At 45.6% G+C, this 20,479-nt stretch overlaps 1 protein-coding gene and 1 pseudogene across 1 annotated transcript; one reads left to right on the top strand and one right to left on the bottom strand.

The window, feature by feature from the left end:
* Nucleotides 1–5,539: 5,539 nt before the first annotated feature.
* On the top strand, nt 5,540–7,860 carry LOC138638366 (uncharacterized). The gene is made up of 2 exons (XM_069727599.1): nt 5,540–6,226; nt 6,547–7,860. The coding sequence occupies exons 1-2, from the start codon at nt 5,871–5,873 to the stop codon at nt 7,427–7,429; spliced, it is 1,239 nt and encodes a 412-aa protein (XP_069583700.1). The 5' UTR covers nt 5,540–5,870; the 3' UTR covers nt 7,430–7,860.
* A 6,182-nt stretch (nt 7,861–14,042) lies between these two features.
* Nucleotides 14,043–15,357, bottom strand: LOC138680866 (type-1 angiotensin II receptor A-like; annotated as a pseudogene).
* Nucleotides 15,358–20,479: the final 5,122 nt, after the last annotated feature.

Genomic DNA, 20,479 nt, shown 5'->3' with positions numbered 1-20,479 from the left:
CACCACAAAGTCCATCCCGACCATCTCCCAGGGCCTGTCTGCCACCGGTAGAGGGTAAAGCAACCCAGCAGGCCGTTGCCGAGGAGACCGATTTTGGGCGCAAGAAACGCATGCCTGAATATAGTCTCTGACATCTCGGGCCATATGCGGCCACAAGTATGTTCTCGCCAAAAGCTCAGATGTCCTCTTGGTCCCAAAATGCCCACCCACTCTGGAGGAGTGAGCCCAAGAGAGAACCTCCGGTCGCAAGTTAGCTGGTACAAAAGTCTTGCCCAGGGGCACAGACTCAAGCGAAACCGAAGCTACAGTTCTCAGGCTCTCAGAAGGGACAATAAGCCGAGGCTCCTCCTCCTCCTCCTCCGATGACACTACGGAGCGGGAGAGAGTGTCAGCACGAACGTTCTTCTCCCCGGAGAGGAAATGGAGAGTAAAATGGAACCGGGAGAAGAACAGGGACCATCTAGCCTGGCGAGAATTCAGCCGCTGGGCCGTTTGTAGATATACCAGGTTCTTGTGGTCAGTGAAGACTTGGAAGGGAAAGCGAGCTCCCTCCAAGAGATGTCTCCACTCTGAAAAAGCCAACTTCATGGCTAGCAACTCCCTGTCCCCGATGGAATAATTCCTCTCCGCTGGTGTGAAGGTCTTAGAGAAGAAGAAGCAAGGATGCTTCCGACCTTGAGCATCCTTTTGGAAAAGGACTGCTCCAGCACCAACGGATGAGGCATCCACCTCCAAGATAAATGGTTTATCAACATCGGGGCGATGTAGGATGGGAGCGCTAGCGAAGTGTGACTTGATCGAGAGAAAGGCTTTGGAGACCTCCTCTGACCACAACTTGGGATTTGCTCCCTTTTTGGTGAGGGCAACCAAGGGAGCTACCAAAGTTGAGAAGAAGAAGAAGGCTGATTGCCGAAACGTGCGTAGGGGCAGGCGTCGGCACCCACCGGAGGTATCTACTTACAGATTGATATAGGTAACTGCTCTTGGAGGTTCTCTATGTTTAGTGATTCTTTTTGATATCATGCTTACAGACCTACCATGTGCACCATTTTGGTCCATTTAGTTTTCTGTGAAGTGCCTCTTTATTGAGTATGGTGGGTTCCTGTGCCGTTTTTGGTTTCCCACTCTGTGACACCTACCAGGTTTAGTATTTTGTTGTTTTGTATGTTACTGTTTTTGTGTTTTTTCTTTAATAAAATTTGTATTTTTTATACTTTGTTCTTGTGTACATTTTTTTATCGGATTTTCATATTTTTCTGTACTGAACAGTTATTGTGTCCATCTAATGGGTAAAATAGGATTAGAACTAGGTTATTATCATGGTTTAATTAGATCTTTATTTGGTATGTGTATACCCCTATTTTTATTGACCCGATTCCTTCTGTTTTCAAAGTTGAGAAGTGTGGAATGAACTGGCGATAGTAATTAATGAACCCCATAAAGCGCTGCACTGCTTTAAGAGAATGGGGTTCCTGCCAGTCCATTACAGCCTGTAGCTTGGCAGGATCCATAGCCAAACCCTGGGCAGAGATGATGTAACCAAGGAAAGGCAAGGACTCCTGCTCAAACACACACTTCTCCAACTTGGCGTAGAGGGAGTTTGCCCGTAAGAGGTCGAAGACTTTGCGAACATCTCTCCGATGGGAGTCAATATCTGGAGAGAAGATGAGAATATCATCCAGATAGACTACGACCGAGGTGGTGAGCATATCCCGGAAGATGTCATTCACAAAGTCTTGGAAAACGGCTGGGGCATTACAGAGCCCAAAGGGCATCACCAGATATTCATAGTGCCCATCCCTGGTGTTAAAAGCCGTCTTCCATTCATCCCCCTCACGGATGCGAATCAGGTTGTAAGCACCCCGCAGATCTAACTTCGTAAATACCCTCGCTCCCCGTAGCCTATCAAACAGCTCAGATATCAGGGGTAATGGGTACTTGTTCTTAACGGTGATGGCGTTAAGACCCCTGTAGTCTATGCATGGACGTAAGTCTCTAGTCTTCTTCTGTACGAAGAAGAACCCAGCCCCTGCCGGTGACACTGACTTCCTAATGAATCCTCTTGCCAGATTTTCTTGGATGTACTGAGACATTGCCTCCGTCTCCGGGAGAGATAACGGATAGACTCGACCCCGGGGAGGCTCAGCACCAGGCAAGAGGTCAATAGGACAGTCATAGGGGCGGTGAGGCGGAAGGGTCTCCGCAGCTCTTTTGGAGAACACGTCTGCATAGGGCCAATAGTGCTTGGGGACAGAGGAAAGATCTGCGGGTACCTGTGTAGTAGCAACCTGAACGCACTCCCTCTGACATCTACCCTCGCAGGATTTACTCCATCCCAAAATTCTCCCAGAGGACCACTCAATATGAGGAGGATGGTAGCGAAGCCATGGTATCCCCAACAGGACCTCATCAATTCCCTCAGGAATGACTAATAGGGAGATTATCTCCTGATGTGATGGAGACACAGAAAGCGTGAAAGGAATGGTTTGGTGGGTAATCTGTGAGGGTAGTGTTGACCCATTTACCACTCGAACGGTTACAGGCTTGGCGAGCATCACCAAGGGTATTGCGTGACGCTGGGCAAAAGAGGAAGACATAAAATTACCCTCTGCCCCAGAATCCACGCATAGCTCGACCATAAGAGTGGATGGGCCTATGGTAATTGTCCCCTTGAAGGACAACTTTGTGGCAAACGTCGCCGTGTCTAGTGTACCTCCTCCAACTGCCACTAGACGCTGACGTTTCCCCGACCGCTGAGGACCCTTGGAGGCAAGATGTCCTGACTGCCGGCAAACATGACGGACCTTATGTGCACGGGCGGACTGAGACTTGGATCCAGCTCGTGTCACCCCTAAGGCCTCATGTGACTCTGACGCCTGGACTGGAGGTTCCAAAGGTTTGGCGAAGGTGGGAGCCAGCCGAAACCTCTGCCTACACTGGGCTCGCTCCAACCTTCGCTCGTGAAAACGAAGGTCTATGCGAGTAGATATGGCTATGAGCTCCTCCAGTGTGGCGGGAATCTCCCTAGTGGCCAAAGCGTCCTTCACATGCTCAGCCAGCCCCCTCCAAAATACGGGAATGAGGGTTTTATCTGGCCATTCCAACTCAGACGCTAATGTCTGGAAGAGAACAGCAAAATGGCTGACCATGGTTGAACCCTGAGTCAAAGCCAGCAGTTGGAGCGCTGTATCATGGGTGACTTGAGGTCCTAAAAAGACCTGTTTCAGAGAGTCCAGAAACCGAGGAACACTCTGCCCCACATGATCGTTGCGCTCCCACAGCGGCGTAGCCCACTCCAACGCTCTGTCCGACAAGAGGGAGATTATGAATCCCACCTTTGCCCGCTCAGTAGGGAAACGTGCAGCCAGGAGCTCGAGGTGTATACCACATTGGCTCACGAAACCTCTGCAGGACTTACTGTCCCCAGAGTATCTCTCAGGCAAAGGAAGGTGAGATAGGGTCTGAACAGAGGTGGCAGTGGGTAAAGCTGCTGCATCCACGCTAGCAGCCTGAACAGCTATTGCGGTAACATCCACCGCCGAGGTTGCACGCTCAAGAGACGCCAACCGGCCCTCCAGCAGCTGGATGTACCCCTGCAATCGCTGTTCATCCGCCATTACTTAGCCAGATCCTGGCGCTAGTATACTGTTAGGGTTGGCAGAACGCACCAAATATATTGTTTATTAAATGGAATTGGTGCGTTCGCAACCCGGGATCCACCGTGCAGGAAAGTGCCTGCTGCTAAATAATGGCGGCTCTATATGGCGGTATATACCAACTCTGTTAGCTTCACAGAGTAACCGCGAGAGGCAGGTTCTGTGCCCTGTTAGACTTTCACAGAGGCACAGGCCAACTACCCAGATTTGAGCAGTGAGTGGTCATGCATGCATACACAATCTCCTCGCCGGAGGAGCCAGCATTCTAGGGGCTTATTTCAGCCGGGTCCCTGAACACACTTATACACAATCTCCTCGCCGGAGGTGCCAGCATTCTAGGGGCTTATTTCAGCCGGGTCCCTGAACACATACAAACGCATGACCACATTGGTGCAAAGCATATGACAAAAGACGATACTAGCGCATGGCCGTGCGGTCATGCGCAGTTTATATAGTTACAGCACAGGAAGCTGCTACCAAAGTTTTGCCCTTTCAGGACCTTCCTGGAGGACCAATGGGATGCGCTGCAGTACCTGAACATGTGACCGAACATGTGACCCTCGACCTCCAATGGGAGACCTTGCCCTGGGCATGCTCAGTGTGTGTAAATAAGGACTTAGTCCCAGAGAGGCCTGCTCGCCGCAGATCAGTGCAGGGTACCATAGGAAAGCCAGAAAAGGCAGTAGTGACCCTATGCACCGAATCAGCCTCAGCGAGACGCTGGGAGCGACGTCTCCGCTGAGCAGACCCCACTGCGGCCGATGCTGAATGGGAGACCGCAGCAGACACGGATCGAGATTCCCCCTGTGCAGCAGAGGAAACTCAACTCCTAACACCCATATAATTGTGTAACTTGTTTAGAGCCCAACTTGAAGACAATAAGGCAACCAACATTAGTCTTCTTTAATGTTATCACTTTTTGTATTGTCTTTCTAAATTAGTATTACTAGTTAGGCTACATGCACATGCAAGCATGTGTAAAATATAACGCTTTATTGGCTGATATGGGCAATTTGTAAAATGACATAACAATTTCACATCAATCTTTGCAAATCTCTTAATTATGTTAAGAATAAGGTTGTATTTTGTGACACTGACTCCTTATTTACATAGTCTCTCTATACACACACACACACATATATATTTATTTCATTGTGTAAATTCTCTCTACATAAAAATAAAATATTAAGAAACATTCTTTACAAATAATGAGGTATAGTTATTAATGATCGTTACAGCGTTCTTCCATTCAATCATTCGTTTATCAATTCATACATAAATTTTACTTAATTTAGGATTTCTTGTGAAGTTTTACATATACAATTCTTAAAAGGGTTGTCCGGCCTTAGGCTGTAAGTCTGCAGACACTCTATGTGACTGCAGACTTATGAAGCCTCGCATTGTATTCACTGCTCTCTGTGGGGATTCTTCTGCGCCATGCTGCGGGTCAGTGACAGCAAGTATGCGGTTTGCATACTTGCGGTCGAGTGCCAACTAGACATGCATGGCCTCTCTGAATGCAAGCTTATTGAGCAATGCCGGACATGTCTACTTGGAATGTGGCTGGAAGTTTGCAAATTGCCTGCTTGTGGCTACATGACCACACACTCCTGGCAAAGGCACCAGATAATCCTCACAGCACGCAATGTGAGGTTTCAATAGTCTGCAGTCACGTAGAGTGACTGCAGACATGTAGCCTAAGGCTGGACTACCCACTTAAAGTGAAACTGTCAGCTTGATAATGCTATGCATTGTATGAACTGTAAGAACTGAATAAGTGCATCCACAGTTTTATGGAAAAAGATTCAGTCTAACTTTTATGTATTTAAATCATTGCTCAGTCTGGACTTCATAATCAAGGAAGTGGTCCTAATCAATAAGGCTACTTTCACACTAGCGTTAACTGCAATCCGTCCCAAAAACGTCTTTTTCCCGAAAAAACGGATGCGTCAAAAAACTGCAAAACGTATGCAACGAATACAGCATTTCGACGGATCCGTCGCAAAACCGTCGCAAATCCGATAAACGGTTCCGTTGAAATGCTGGATGCGTTGCATACGTTGCATACGTTTTTTCCATCCGTTGCATACGTTTTTACGACGGATCCGTTTTTAAAATGGGAGGCACCAAAATTTGATTGGCTACTGGAAACTAGGGAAATCTATATACTGACTGTATTTACAGCACATCTTTGAGGGTTTTAGTTTAGTGGCAATGATGGATGGTGTAATTGGGAGGATTTCGAGTTTGGTTACTGAAGTTATATTTGAGACGAATCGCCTGGATATCATAGTGCGGGAGAAGGAGGCGGCAGCAGAAAGACGGATGATGCAACGGAGAAGGCGACGATTCTGGATACATCCAATCAATGAGCTGCGGATGACCAGGGGTGTCCAGTCCACTCTCTATCTGGAGTTGCGGTGCAACCCCCAAAAATTCTTTAGTTATGTACGGATGAGGATGGAACATTTCGATTATTTGGTTGGAAAAATAGAGGATGTCATCCAAAGGCAGGACACAAGGATGAGGCTTGCCATCACACCGGCGGAGCGGCTCATGGTGACACTGCGGTAAGCATTTTTTCTTTATGTCATTGCTCATATTGAATGTGAGTACATGCTGCAGAGAATACTGCGCTGACACATTGCGCCGCATTTACTGTAGCATGTCATTTGTTGGTTTATGTGAGGCCATTCCACTTGTTTTTTTTTCTTGTGTCATTGGTCATATTGAATGTTATTACATGCTGCAGAGAATACTGCGCTGACACATTGTGCCGCATTTACTCTAGCATGTAATTTGTTGGTTTATTTGAGGCCATTCCACTTGTTTTTCTTGGTTGATGGTCTGTGCAATTTTTTTTTACATTTTTTTTTATTTTTCCCTGCAGCTTCCTAGCTACGGGTGAGTCTTTGACTTCACTCCATTTCCAATTCCGGCTGGGGATTTCCACTATTGGCGGAATTGTGAAGGACACATGTCGTGCGATTTGGGACACTTTACAGCTGGAGTATATCCCACAACCAACAATGGAAATCTGGATGAGAAGTTCCGAACAATTTGAGCGAATGTGTAATTTTCCAAATTGTGTTGGTGCTGTGGACGGCAAACACATTAGGATTGCAAAACCGGCAGGAACAGGATCAGAGTACTATAACTATAAAAAATACTTCTCAATTGTACTCATGGCTATTGCTGACGCCAACTGCCGATTCCTTGCTGTGGATATAGGAGCGTATGGCCGGTCCAACGACTCCCAAGTGTTTAAAAACTCTCCGATGGGTCGCTGCCTGTATGGAGATACATACAATTTCCCGCCAGCAAGACCGCTCCCAGGAACCAGTGAACCAGCCTTGCCCTATGTGTGTGTAGGTGATGAAGCCTTTCAACTGTCGCCGCACCTACTGAAACCATACAGCAGCCGTGAATTACACCGCACCAAGCGGGTATTTAATTACCGTCTTACCAGAGCAAGAAGAGTGGTAGAGTGCTCTTTCGGTATTTTGACAGCAAAGTGGAGAGTTCTGCTGACGGCAATAAAACTGGATACAAAAACTGTAGACGATGTTGTCAAGGCATGTGTGGTGCTCCATAATTTTGTTATTTCAAAGGAGCCCGTTACCTTGGATGACGAACAATTGGAGACATCCTTGTGGGATTACCGAAGTGCCTCTGTTCGCTCCACCGGTTCTGTTACTAGGATGAGGGAACAGTTTGCTGAATATTTTTTGTCACCTGTTGGGCGGATTCCATGGCAAGACATAATTGTGTGACTTTTTTTTAATTTTTTTTCTTTTTTTTTTCCAAAATTTTTTGGTAGCAACTGCCACAAAAAAAAAAAAAAAAAAAAAGAGTGTGTGTGGTTTGCTTGCTAATATAATATAAAACCATTTTGTTAAACCTTGAAAACGTCTGGTGTTTCTTTTCACTTAACCTTTCATATTTACCTTAATTAATGAACACACACACACAGTAGATTGTAAACCAGAATTATGTTTATTTCAAAAAATATATTTTTTGTGGGTAATTTTCCCACACTATTTTTTTTTTTGGTAATTTAAAGAACCTTTTTTTTTTTGGCAAAAAAAAACTATGTACAAGTACATTCCAGGTTCACAGGTCCTGGTATTGTTGGGTGGAGTAACTATGGGAGGAGGGGCTGGAAGGTTGGACCACGTCGGTAGGTGGGATTGGGGAAACCCTACCTGTTGCGTCTGTAGTGGAAGGGGGGGGGAAACAGGAGGCTGACCAGAGGGGTGTTGTGTTGGGGTAGGTGGAAAACTTACTGGGGAAGTAAAGCTGGGCAAAGATGAAGAAAACACGGGTGAATACATTTGGGTTGTGGGCCGGGTTGGGTATTGGTAGTGATGTTGATATTGAGAGTGATGTGGATATTGGGACTGGCGGTGATATTGTGGGGCATGGTGTTGAAATTGGGACTGGGATGTGTGGGGAGGTGTGGGGGTAGATTGTGGTTCGTTGATGACCTTCAGAAGAGCGTTATGGCAGCTATTCATTACCCGCATCTGCTGATCAAAAGAAAGCTTTTCCATGCTCCTGAGCATGGACTGAAAAAAAAGATTTGCTGGAGCTTGACTTACATCTAAATGCAGTCTATCCAAGCGACTGCTGATTTCATGGTGGTTTTCACTCATGCGTGATTGCATCATGCTGAAACCAGCAGTCACTTGTTCTCCCAAAATTTTAAATGAATTTTGGAAGCCTGCATTTAGATGCAAGAACTCAGGAGCATAGCTCCTTTCCTGACCCCTCTGACGCTGCCGCCATGAACCTACCGGTGGTGTAGAGGTGGCAGGGTCAGAGGGGTGGGGTAAAGGGAACGCTATCTGTTGACCATCAGATGCGAATAAGGAAGGCTGCACTCCACTGGTAGAGGCGGATGAAGTGGAGGGGACAGAGGGGTGAGAGGTGTGGGGCCTACCGACGTGGTCCCCGGTGGCGGACTCAGGAGGGATCGCTTCAGAGGGTGCAAAGGTAGATGCAGGCGCACGGTGGCTGGAGTAGGTGCTGTGAAAGAAAAAAAAATAAGTTAATATATTGATATGAAAAAGGCCGGACTGAAACAAAAGTTTTGTGATTAGACAGGTTCTTACTGTGATGTTGAATACTTACACTCTACTCAGCATGGTTTCCCTCAGGAAGGAGAGGTTCGGGCCATATCTGTACCTCCTCTTCTTCCTTGCTGCTGAGCCACTCGGGGCCTGCATCTCCTCGTTAAACTCCCTCTTAAAGCGATCCCTCAATGACCGCCACCGCTTCCTAACCTTGGTACCTGTGAAGACAGGAATGAAGAAAAAAAAAAAAATATTCGTAAATGCAAGACATTACATTTAGCTCAAAACATCACTGAAAAGTGAATACTTACATAGTTTGCTCTGCTGCTGTGGAAGAAGGTCCTCCCACCTCGCAAAGATGTTCCGGCATACTTCCAACCAGAGCCGACGGGTGACACTGGTATCAGCATGCCTGCGGTCAGCCATGTTCCACAGTGGCTCCCGTTCACGAACCTCCTCGATGAGGGCTTCAATATCGATATCTGAATCGTATTCGGGAGCACACTGTGAAGCCTGTTAGAACAAAAAAAAAAAAAAAGAATTAAAAATTAGTAGACTGAAAGCAAAAAATTAACAATTGAAGCCCCACAAAAAACCGACTCACTGATGGCCGACCGCGGCGTCGAGTCCGCCGACTCTGGGAGCGCCTGGGAGAACCTTCATGCTGTGCTGGACGTTCAGCAGCACCAGCAGCAGCAGCAGCAGCAGCAGCAGGAGACTGAAATAAAGGATAAAAAAATTAGCTTTAATGTATGTATATGTTTTCTGTGTTACGTTATATATGAAATTCTGTTTTGTGTACGGTGCAGTGTGATGTGTGAAGCAAGTGTTTCACCACTACTTACACTTGGTTCCTCCTCCACTTCGATGTCTCCACCCGTCTCGGTCCCTTCCGACAGCTCCTCATCGGATTCTGATTCCTGTTTAAACATAATAAATGCATGTAGTGACTCAAAATGATGTAAATTTAAAAAAAAAAAAAAAAAAAAATTTTTTTTACTTACCGATACCTACTGTTGCTGTGGAGGAGGGCTGCCGGAAGAGGACATTGTGTGGCTGTGGTCCAGGTGGCTGTGGTCCTGGTAGGTCTGTAAGTTAAAAGACACTTGCAATCTGCTCTACACATTGAAGTAGCAGATTTGGAGTCTTCAAAACTTACTTTTCAGATTTTCTGGATGTGGGCCAGGTGGCTGTGGTCCAGGTGGCTGTGGTCCAGGTGGCTGTGGTCAAGGTGGCTGTGGTCCAGGTGGCTGTGGTCCAGGTGGCTGTGGTCCTGGTAGGTCTGTAAGTTAAAAGACACTTGCAATCTGCTCTACACATTGAAGTAGCAGATTTGGGGTCTTCAAAACTTACTTTTCAGATTTTCTGGATGTGGGCCAGGTGGCTGTGGTCCAGGTGGCTGTGGTCCAGGTGGCTGTGGTCAAGGTGGCTGTGGTCCAGGTGGCTGTGGTCCAGGTGGCTGTGGTCCAGGTGGCTGTGGTCCAGGTGGCTGTGGTCCTGGTAGGTCTGTAAGTTAAAAGACACTTGCAATCTGCTCTACACATTGAAGTAGCAGATTTGGGGTCTTCAAAACTTACTTTTCAGATTTTCTGGATGTGGGCCAGGTGGCTGTGGTCCAGGTGGCTGTGGTCCAGGTGGCTGTGGTCCAGGTGGCTGTGGTCCAGGTGGCTTATGCCGGTCAGTGTGGTCCCTACTCTATCTGCAATATAATAAGTATAATGGATTGAAAGTTAGACCAAAGCAGAAATAGGTAATGTTTACCACTAAACACCATGTTAAAATGAGAAAAATATGTGAACACCCAAACCCAAAAACTGGTGCACGTTATACCATTCTTTTCCATGTCCCAAAAACAAAAAAAGGTAAACTGTGAGACACCTTTAAAAATATTTTTATGTTTTAAAAAAAAAACAATTACCTCCCCGAAATAAAATTTCAAAGGATAACCTTTATTAAAAAATGACCACTCAAACAACTCTGTATTGCATGTGTAACCAATTGGTACATACACCTGATTTAAATTTACCTTTAAGAAATTATACTACGGACAATTTTTTAAGAAACATTTTATTAATATATAATTTTTTTCTTTTTTTTTTTTTTTAAATCACAATGGAGCAGAAATGCTCTTTATTTTAAAATACAAGTACATCGAATGGGAATGGTTAAGTAAATTTAAAAAAAAAAAATATAACCTCAAGCTGCAGACCATTAGACTTTGCAATAATACATCCATTTTAATAAACAAAAAAAAAAAAAAGGTGCACAAAACACTATACTAAAGGTACTGTCACACTAGACGATATCGCTAGCGATCTGTGACGTTGCAGCGTCCTCACTAGCGATATCGTCCAGTGTGACACGCAGCAGCGATCAGGCCCCTGCTGTGATGTCGCTGGTCGGGGAATAAAGTCCAGAACTTTATTTGGTCGCTGGACTCCCCGCAGACATCGCTGAATCGGCGTGTGTGACACCGATTCAGCGATGTCTTTGCTGGTAACCAGGGTAAACATCGGGTAACTAAGCGCAGGGCCGCGCTTAGTAACCCGATGTTTACCCTGGTTACCAGCGTAAAAAAACAAACAGTACATACTTACATTCAGCTGTCTGTCCCCTGCCGTCTGGTTCCTGCACTGACTGCTGGCCGGAAAGTGAAAGTGAAAGCACAGCACAGCGGTGAGTCACACAGCGATGACTCACCGCTGTGGCTGTGCTCTGCTTTCACTTTACGGCCAGCATTCAGTGCAGTAACCAGACGGCAGGGGACAGACAGCTGAATGTAAGTATGTACTGTTTGTTTTTTTACGCTGGTAACCAGGGTAAACATCGGGTTACTAAGCGCGGCCCTGCGCTTAGTTACCCGATGTTTACCCTGGTTTACCGGGGACCTCTGGATCGTTGGTCGCTGGAGAGCGGTCTTTGTGACAGCTCTCCAGCGACCAAACAGCGACGCTGCAGCGATCCGGATCGTTGTCGGTATCGCTGCAGCGTCGCTAAGTGTGACGGTACCTTAAAGGTACCGTCACACTGAACGATATCGCTAGCAAACCGTGACGTTGCAGCGTCCTGGTTAGCGATATCGTTCAGTTTGACACACAGCGGCGATCAGAATCCTGCTGTGATGTCATTGGTCGCTGCAGAAAGTCCAGAACTTTATTTCGTTGCTGGACTTTATGTAGACATCGCTGAATCGCCGTGTGTGACGCCAATTAAGCGATTTGTTCACTGGTAACTAGGGTAAACATCAGGTTACTAAGCGCGGCTCTGCACTTATTAACCCGATGTTTACCCTGGTTAACAGTGTAAAAGTAAGAAAAAACACAAACACTTCATACTTATGTTCCGCTGTCTGTCCCTCGGCGTTCTGCTTCTCTGCCCTGTATAAGCACAGCGGCCGGAAAGCAGAGTGGTGACGTCACCGCTCTGCTCTGCTTTACGGCTGGCTGGCGCTCACAATGCAGAGAAGCACAGCACGGGGACAGACAGCGGATATTTTTTTTTTTACCTTTTTTTTTTTTACTTTTACACTGGTAACCATGGTAAACATCGGGTTACTAAGCGCGGCTATGCACTTAGTAACCCCATGTTTACCCTGGTTACTGGCATCGTTGGTTGCTGGAGAGCTGTCTGTGTAACAGCTCTCCAGCGACCAAACAGCGACGCTGCAGTGATCCGGATTATTGTCGGTATCGCTGCAGCGTCACTCAGTGTGACGGTACCTTAATTAGTAAATACATCAAAAATCAATATTAACCAATATGGCATTGACAAATGCACATGCAACCAACAAGACGCACACAAACATACCTGCAAGCCGAGTCATAACGCAAGCATAACACATGAACAGTCGCAATATTGACGAAGGCATAATAAGGTGCAGGCACGTGAACACATACATACAAAAGCACACAGCAGTACAAAAATAAACACACACACCCACACACACACACACACACGGCCATCAGTCCTCAGGCTGGAGCTTGATATCTTCACAGCGGCAGGCCTCACGGTGGATCTGGACTGTAGCATGGCAATGGCTGTTGCAGGATGACGGCAGGCCTCAGGTTGGATTCAGGTTTTATAAGCTCTTGCTATAGTCAGTACGTCATACACAAATGCGCACACACACACACACACAAATGGCAATATACTCACACTGTTGTAGTGTGTCTGGTCCTTGCTGCCAGGCTGGGCTCTTGGTGTCCGGCTGGGCTCTTGGTGTCCGGCAGGGCTCTTGGGGTCCAGGCTGGGCTCTTGGGGTCCGGCTGGGCTCTTGGTGTCCAGCAGGGCTCTTGGGGTCCAGGCTGGGCTCTTGGGGTCCGGCTGGGCTCTTGGTGTCCGGCAGGGCTCTTGGGGTCCAGGCTGGGCTCTTGGGGTCCGGCTGGGCTCTTGGTGTCCGGCAGGGCTCTTGGGGTCCAGGTTGGGCTCTTGGGGTCCGGCTGGGCTCTTGGTGTCCAGGCTGGGCTCTTGGTGTCCGGCAGGGCTCTTGGGGTCCAGGCTGGGCTCTTGGGGTCCGGCTGGGCTCTTGGTGTCCGGCAGGGCTCTTGGGGTCCAGGCTGGGCTCTTGGGGTCCGGCTGGGCTCTTGGTGTCCAGGCTGGGCTCTTGGTGTCCGGCTGGCTGGAGGCTTCTTCTTCTCTCTGAGTCTTGCTGGCATATGTGGGGGTTGAAGGCCCAGACCAGGTTTATATAGATTTGGGGATGTCTGGCCATTTAGATAAAAACACCTGTTTCTGAGCATGCTCAGTAGAAAAAAACGTATTGCAGCGCTGCATTGCGTCGTACGACGTGTCTCGACGCATCCGTCGCTCATAGACTTTCATTCTAGCAAAAGACGCATGCCGACGAATGCGCCGAGACACGTTTTATTGGCGGAGACAAAAAACGTTACAATCTTCTTTTTTCCAGACGACGTGTCGCCTCTTTTCGACGCATCCGTCGAAAGACGTATACCGACGAATGCAAATCCGTCGCAATACGTCGCCAATACAAGTCTATGGGGACAAAACGTATGCAGCAAAATATTTTGCTGCATACGTTTTTTCTGCAAAACGACGCATTTTAACGTATTGCAGTTAACGCTAGTGTGAAAGTAGCCTAAGTCACAACCTTCCCTTGATAAATGTGTATACATAGATAGCTGTTGGTTACCGTTTAGGACGACCCACTTGACTCCTAAGGCCTAAATCAGTAGGGATTTCAATGAATAAAATGCAAGTTAAAATGTTTTCTTTCCCCATAAACCTATACATCAAACTGTTTGGCATCTCTGCCGCTGTAATATGATGCTGGTAGAGGAAACTGCATGTACAATGTGACAGCTTCATTTTAAAAGTCTGTCTTGCTATCATACTATCCATTATACTAAATTATACAATCTCTTTATACAGCAAAAGTTTAGTAGCCACTGGATATGTGTTGTAAGTTTTGTAGACTTTTGATACTGGACAGAAGATGTGATTAAAACAATGAAAGTGAACATTAATTTCAAGGCTCCGAGGCCAATTGTGTTAACTCAAAATCTTTGAATAGTAGCAATTACTATTTTAGATGTGTCTAATGTGTATTTCTTCACGTTCACTCAAACGCAACGATTTTTTCAATGAAGCATTGAGGTGCTCCGGTGGACGATATGAAAGTGTACTCAACTTCGTGTTCACGCTTGTATGTGACCGAAGTTTTGGTGGTTTTTCAGAAGCTGTAGAAAATGTTTCCTGAAATTCTTCCCAAAAAAGCCATACAAAAAAGGGTTCAAACAGCTGTTGAAGTAGGCAATGCAAATAGTGATAGGCATTCCAGTGTCTACAATGATTTCAAATTGACAGTTTTCTATTATCTGAAACTGAATTAATATATCCAAGAAGGTAAAAATTTGATGTGGAAGCCAGCAGAAGAAGAACACCAGAACAATGGCCACAATCATCTTAAAGATGTCATCATTCCTAGTCTTGCCCCTCTGACCATGGAAGGTGTCCTTCAGCATCTTACAAATCAAGGTGTAACTTGTTAAGATGATCAAAAAGGGAACAAAGAATCCAAGAACGTTCTTTGTTATGTTCATCACAGTCAAAACTGTTTTGGAAGAGTTGGTGGGATAGAGGAAAGCACACACTGTGATGTTGTCCTTGAGGGGTACTACTGTGCGATATATGAATGTAGGTAGGCTTGCCAGACATGCCATGATCTAAATGGAAATACAAATGATCTTGCCAACCATTATTGTCCGGCGAATACGGGATATCATTGGATGGACAATGGCTATATATTGGTCAATGCTGAGGCAAGTAAGCAAAAATACAGTGGTGTACAGATTAAAGGTGACTGCTGCTGCGGATAGTTTGCACAAAAAGGTGCCAAAGGGCCAGTTATAGTGCATGGCTGTGTAGGCTGCCCATAATGGCAATGTGATCACAAAACACAAATCAGCAATAGCTAAATTCATGAGAAAGATGCTGGCCACTGTCTTCATCTTCATGTAACAGTAAATCACGATGACAACAAAGCTGTTTCCAAAGACTCCGATAATGAATATTGTGCTGTAGATTATTGGAACAGCAATAAATATGTAACTGTGTCTTCCTGCTGTGAAGCATGAAACTTCCACCTGATGTGATGAAATATTCTGCATCTTGAGATTTGTACATTTTACAGTTTTCTACTTTTCTCTTAAACCTAAATAGTAAGCACACAAGCAAAATTATTAATGTCTTTGGATTCATAAGTAGTTGAATGACTTGGTATATTATCTTCATTTCTAAATATTTCTTTTCACTATCATTTTGTTATATACAATACATATATCTGTGCACCGTAGAGCCACATGCAAAAAGTTATAGAAAGTGTCATATTTGTACTAATAAACTGTAAACTCCATGCGTGCTTCCCATTGGTGCTTCTTAGGCTGGTTTCACACTTGCGTTTCAAAACGCATGCATTTTAAAAAAAAAAGCATGGTGAAAAAACGCATGTAAACGCTGCGTTTTTTTGAAGCATACGTTTTTGCATGTGGTGAAAAAAACGTGACGTTTTGACTTGTTTATGTGCGTTTTTTCATGCATTTGCGTTTTTTAAACGCATGCTGAGAAATGTGTGACAGCTGCCAATCATGAAAATAAAGTAAAAAACCCACTATAAACAGAAATAGTTAGGGTTAGGGGTAGGGTTAGGGGTAGGGTTAGGGATAGGGATCATAACCCTAACCCTAAAGGGATCCTAACCCTAACCCTAAGCCTAAAGGGATCCTAACCCTAACCCTAACCCTAAAGGGATTAGGGTTAGGGTTAGGATCCCTTTAGGTTTAGGGGTAGGGTTAGGGTTAGGGATAGGGTTAGGGATAGGGTTAGGATCCCTTTAGGGTTAGGGTTAGGATCCCTTTAGGGTTAGGGTTAGGATCCCTTTATCACCTTTATGGTGGGGGTGGCATATCAGTGTGTTTTATGTTTTTTTTTATAAAAACACATGCGTTTTTAACGCAAACAAACGCATGTGCTTAAAAACGCATGCGTTTACATAGACATCAATAGTTTTTTTTGCGGCAAATAAAACGCTGCAAAAATTACTACACGTTGCATTTCTGCAACACAACGCATGCAGAGAAAAAACACATGCATTGCAAAAACACGTCAAACGCATGCAAAAAAACGCATGCATTTTTAATGTTAAATATAGGGGGAAAAAACGCATGCGTTTTTTTGCGTTTTTTACCGTAATAACGCAAAAAAAAAAACGCAAATGTGAAACCAGCCTTATAGTGCAGCTTTAGGTCAGATTTCCATTTAACCATACCATCGGATGAGTTTTCTTGTGCCGTAACTGATATCAACTGATGTTGCTTTGACATCAGTTGCTGTCAGGTTTTTTCACCAGTTTCTACTGTAAAACTATTGGGCAAAATAGAAAATACAACATATAGTGTTTTCTCATCTGGATTCTGGATGTATGTTAATGATGCCTTAGCAAACTACGGTATGTATCCATTCTTGTATTATTTTCCTTCCAGTATTTCGATGTCATGCTAGAATTAAAAAAGTTGGACGACTGTGTAGGTGAAAAGAATGCCTTACAGAAATATACAATTCTTCTAGGAAAACATAGTTTGCTGCTGTGGTATTAAATGGAGTATGGTATGGTATATTTATTGTTGGATTTTTTTGTGTAAAATTACAGACATACCACAGTGTTCCATAAAGTTCAGTGAAGACATTACATTTTCTGGGACAATAAATTGCCCAATACTGTCAATGTAATGTCTCCTAATTAATAATAACCTTTTTAAGGGAAACACATTTAAAGATTGTAGAAGTGAGTAAAATAAAAAAATAAAGAGGCCCTGTCAACAGGTAAAAGGTGGCTAACTTTACTCTTATTTTATTCCTGCTGCTCCCTTGATAACTCCAGATTTTTAATATCCTCCATATGGTCCCAGAAATATGAGTGTCATGATCCAGACCGGGTTCTGGGTTTTGCCTCTCCTTTCCCAGTCTGGTCATGTCAGGGGTTAACTTTCTCTTTTAGAAACTTGATCCCCGCTCATCCACTTGCTCTATGCTCATCCATCTGGGGCTCAGACACCGGCCTCGCCGTGGCCTCACATCAAGGAAAATAGAAAAAATTTGAGTCCGGCTCAACAGGACTAGATTTTCCTGAGTCATGTCAACCATGTTAAAGAATTTTTTTTCTTTTGAATGCACTATATTTTCTTTTGAAAAAGGAAAAGAAAAGGAAAATCCAGTCCTGTTAAGCCAGACTTCAATTTTTTCTATTTTCCTTAACATTCTCTGCTTTATTCCAGTGTCGGGTCTGCTGTTTAGCTATGCTGCATCCTGCAGCTAGTGTTAGTTATATTTCCTGCCTACAGTGTGTGTAGCTGGCTCTGGTGAAACCCTGATTTGTCCTGCTGCGTTTAGCTGACTTTGCCCATGTTTGTTTGTACCTCTCTTCCCGCCCCTGACTCTGTTTGTCCCTGTGTGTTGGGATTCCCTGGTACTCGACTCTGCTTTTGCTCTAACCTGCTTCTGTCTCTCCCTTCTGATACTTCTGCTATGGACCGATACTGACCTTTTGACATTCATTTGACTCTGTTTTTGGAATTTGCCTTGGTACTGCTCTACTCTCTGGTATCTACACGGCTTGTCTGACCATTCTGCTGCCACCTGGTGGTAGCCTCGCTGCAGTTTTGCTGTTCTGCTCTGAGCAGGATTTCAGCCCTCTCTCCACTCTGCTGCCATATAGTGAAGTCTGCACTTACATGCGGAGCTGCAGTGTGACAATGGACATTTTGATTTCTTACAATTTTTTTACATCTTTACCAAGAAGTTATTGTTCACATGGTAGTAATTCAGAGTTACCAGAAGGAACACTGTTAAATAATCTTGTGAGCAACGCCACTTTGCCAAAGACAATAAAAACTGACACTAAATTAATAAAAGCCCATATCTCTGGAACTGTATGGCAAATTGATTAAAAAAAATGCAAAAATTGATGAGTCAGAGAAGAAATAAAATAAGTCGAAAAACTTTCCACTCTTGACTTCTTGGTGACAAGTCTACATAAATTATCAACTAATTTTTAGTTTGATGTGGGTCCCACTCTTGGGACAGCCACCCATTGAAAGAATAAGGCATAAAGTAAATGAAGTGAGAAGAGCACAACCTATTTCCTATGTAATATTTTAGACGCTGTCTCCATCAGTGTCATGTACTTTGGTGTGTTTGTGACCAGCAGCTTCATTTAACTTTTTCTGGCCACAATTCTGAAGCCACAGGAATACTACTGTAGTTAAAAATGTGGGACACAAGTCACCATTTTGATATACAACAGGGCACCAGTGGTGGAACCAATGTTGGAACCCTCAACAATCTAAAAATGATTTCCTATTCTGTGGATAATTTATTTTAATAATATATATATATATATGTTAGGTCTCGAGTTCCCGCTTCTGCACAGGGGGAATCTCGAGCCATCTCCCCTGCGGTCTCCCATTCTTATCCAGCCGCAGTGGAGTCTGCTCAGCAGGGACGTCAGTCCCAGCGTCTTGCTCAGTCTCACTCTGTACAGAGAGTTACTGCTGCTTCTTCAGCTTCTGCCATTAAAGCCAGTGCTGGTCAGCAGCGAGCAGACTTCTCTAGGACTAAGTCCTTGTCTGCACACACTGAGCATGCCCAGGGCAAGATCTCCCGTTGGAGATCGAGGGTCATGTGCTCAGGCCCTGCAGCACATTCCATTGGTCCTCTTGGCAGGTCTTGGAAGGGCAAAGTTTCTGTGGCCACTTCCTGTGCTGCAACTATATAAACTGCGCATGACCGCACGGCCGCACGGTACATTTGCATACGTGTGTTTGTTGTGAGTGCAAGTCGTCCTTGGATACCCCTTCCCTATTGAATGTCTGTTCGCGGAAGGTGTATGGTTGCTATCTAGCGCCCGACTTATCCTACAGCACAAATCACACATTACAGCGTCCAGTTGCTGTGACCGCCAGTACGGCGCCGTGCACTTCCTCTGTGCTTTCCTTACCCAAGCCTGGGTGGTTAGTGGCGTTCGTCAGTGCGGCACCGCATGCACTCTTGTGCCCTAAATATTGTTATTTTCCTTACACACCTAGTTGCGGTGTTGTGCCAGCAAGGGTCTAATCGGACTTTAATCCTAGTTGGGGTTGAGTTCGCTGACTACTTGCTCGCGCTCTATGTGCGGTACCGCGATCCTGTGACGCAACAGGATCGCTTCCTTCACGCTGGGTGAAGTCTAACCCACGTGTGTATACTTATGAGTACCGCCATATAGTCCGTCATTACTTGGCAGCAGGTTCCATCTCTGCACGGTGGACCCCGGGCTGCGAACGCACCATACTCTATCTGTCTCATTATTTGGTGCGTTCCGCTAGCCCTAACATTACACTAGCGCCAGGGTCTGGCTAGTAATGACGGACAAACAGCAATCCTTGCGGTATATCCAGCAGCTGGAGGGTAGGTTGGCGGCTCTTGAGAGCGCAACCTCAGCTGTGGATGTTACCGCAGTTGCTGTACAGGCTGCTAGCGTGGCTGCAGCAACCCTGTCCATTGCCACCCCTGCTCCGACATTTTCTCGCCTCCCGCTGCCAGAAAAATTTTCTAGTGATAGCAAATTTTGTAGGGGATTTGTGAGTCAGTGCTCTATTCACCTCGAGCTCCTGGCTGCACGTTTTCCCACAGAGCGGGCTAAGGTGGGATTTATAGTGTCTCTCTTGTCGGACAGGGCGTTGGAATTGGCTATGCCGCTGTGGGAGCGTGGCGATCATGTGGTGCAGAGTGCTCCGCTGTTTCTGAGCACTCTGAAACAGGTCTTTTTAGGACCTCAAGTCACCCATGATACTGCGCTCCAACTGCTGGCATTAACTCAGGGTGAGTGCTTGGTCAGTCATTTTGCCGTCCAATTCCGCACTTTAGCTTCTGAGCTGGATTGGTCGGATAAAGCTCTTATTCCCATATTTTGGAGGGGCCTGGCTGACCACGTTAAGGACGCTCTGGCCACTAGGGAGATTCCTGCCACACTGGAGGAGTTAATAACTGTCTCCACTCGAATTGACCTCCGTTTTAACGAGCGGAGGTTAGAGCGAGCCCAGTGTAGGCAGAGGTTTCGGCTGGCTCCTACCTTCGCCAAACCTCTTGAATCTCCGGTCCTGGTTCCTGAGTCACATGAGGCCAGGGAAGTGTCACAAGCGGGATCTAAGTCCCGGACCGCTTGTGCACTCAAGGTCTGTCATGTTTGCCAGCAGT

This window comes from Ranitomeya imitator, chromosome 5 (assembly GCF_032444005.1).
Source record: "Ranitomeya imitator isolate aRanImi1 chromosome 5, aRanImi1.pri, whole genome shotgun sequence".
NCBI classification, from domain to species: Eukaryota; Metazoa; Chordata; class Amphibia; order Anura; family Dendrobatidae; genus Ranitomeya; species Ranitomeya imitator.
This window is presented reverse-complemented; position numbering and strand designations above follow the sequence as displayed.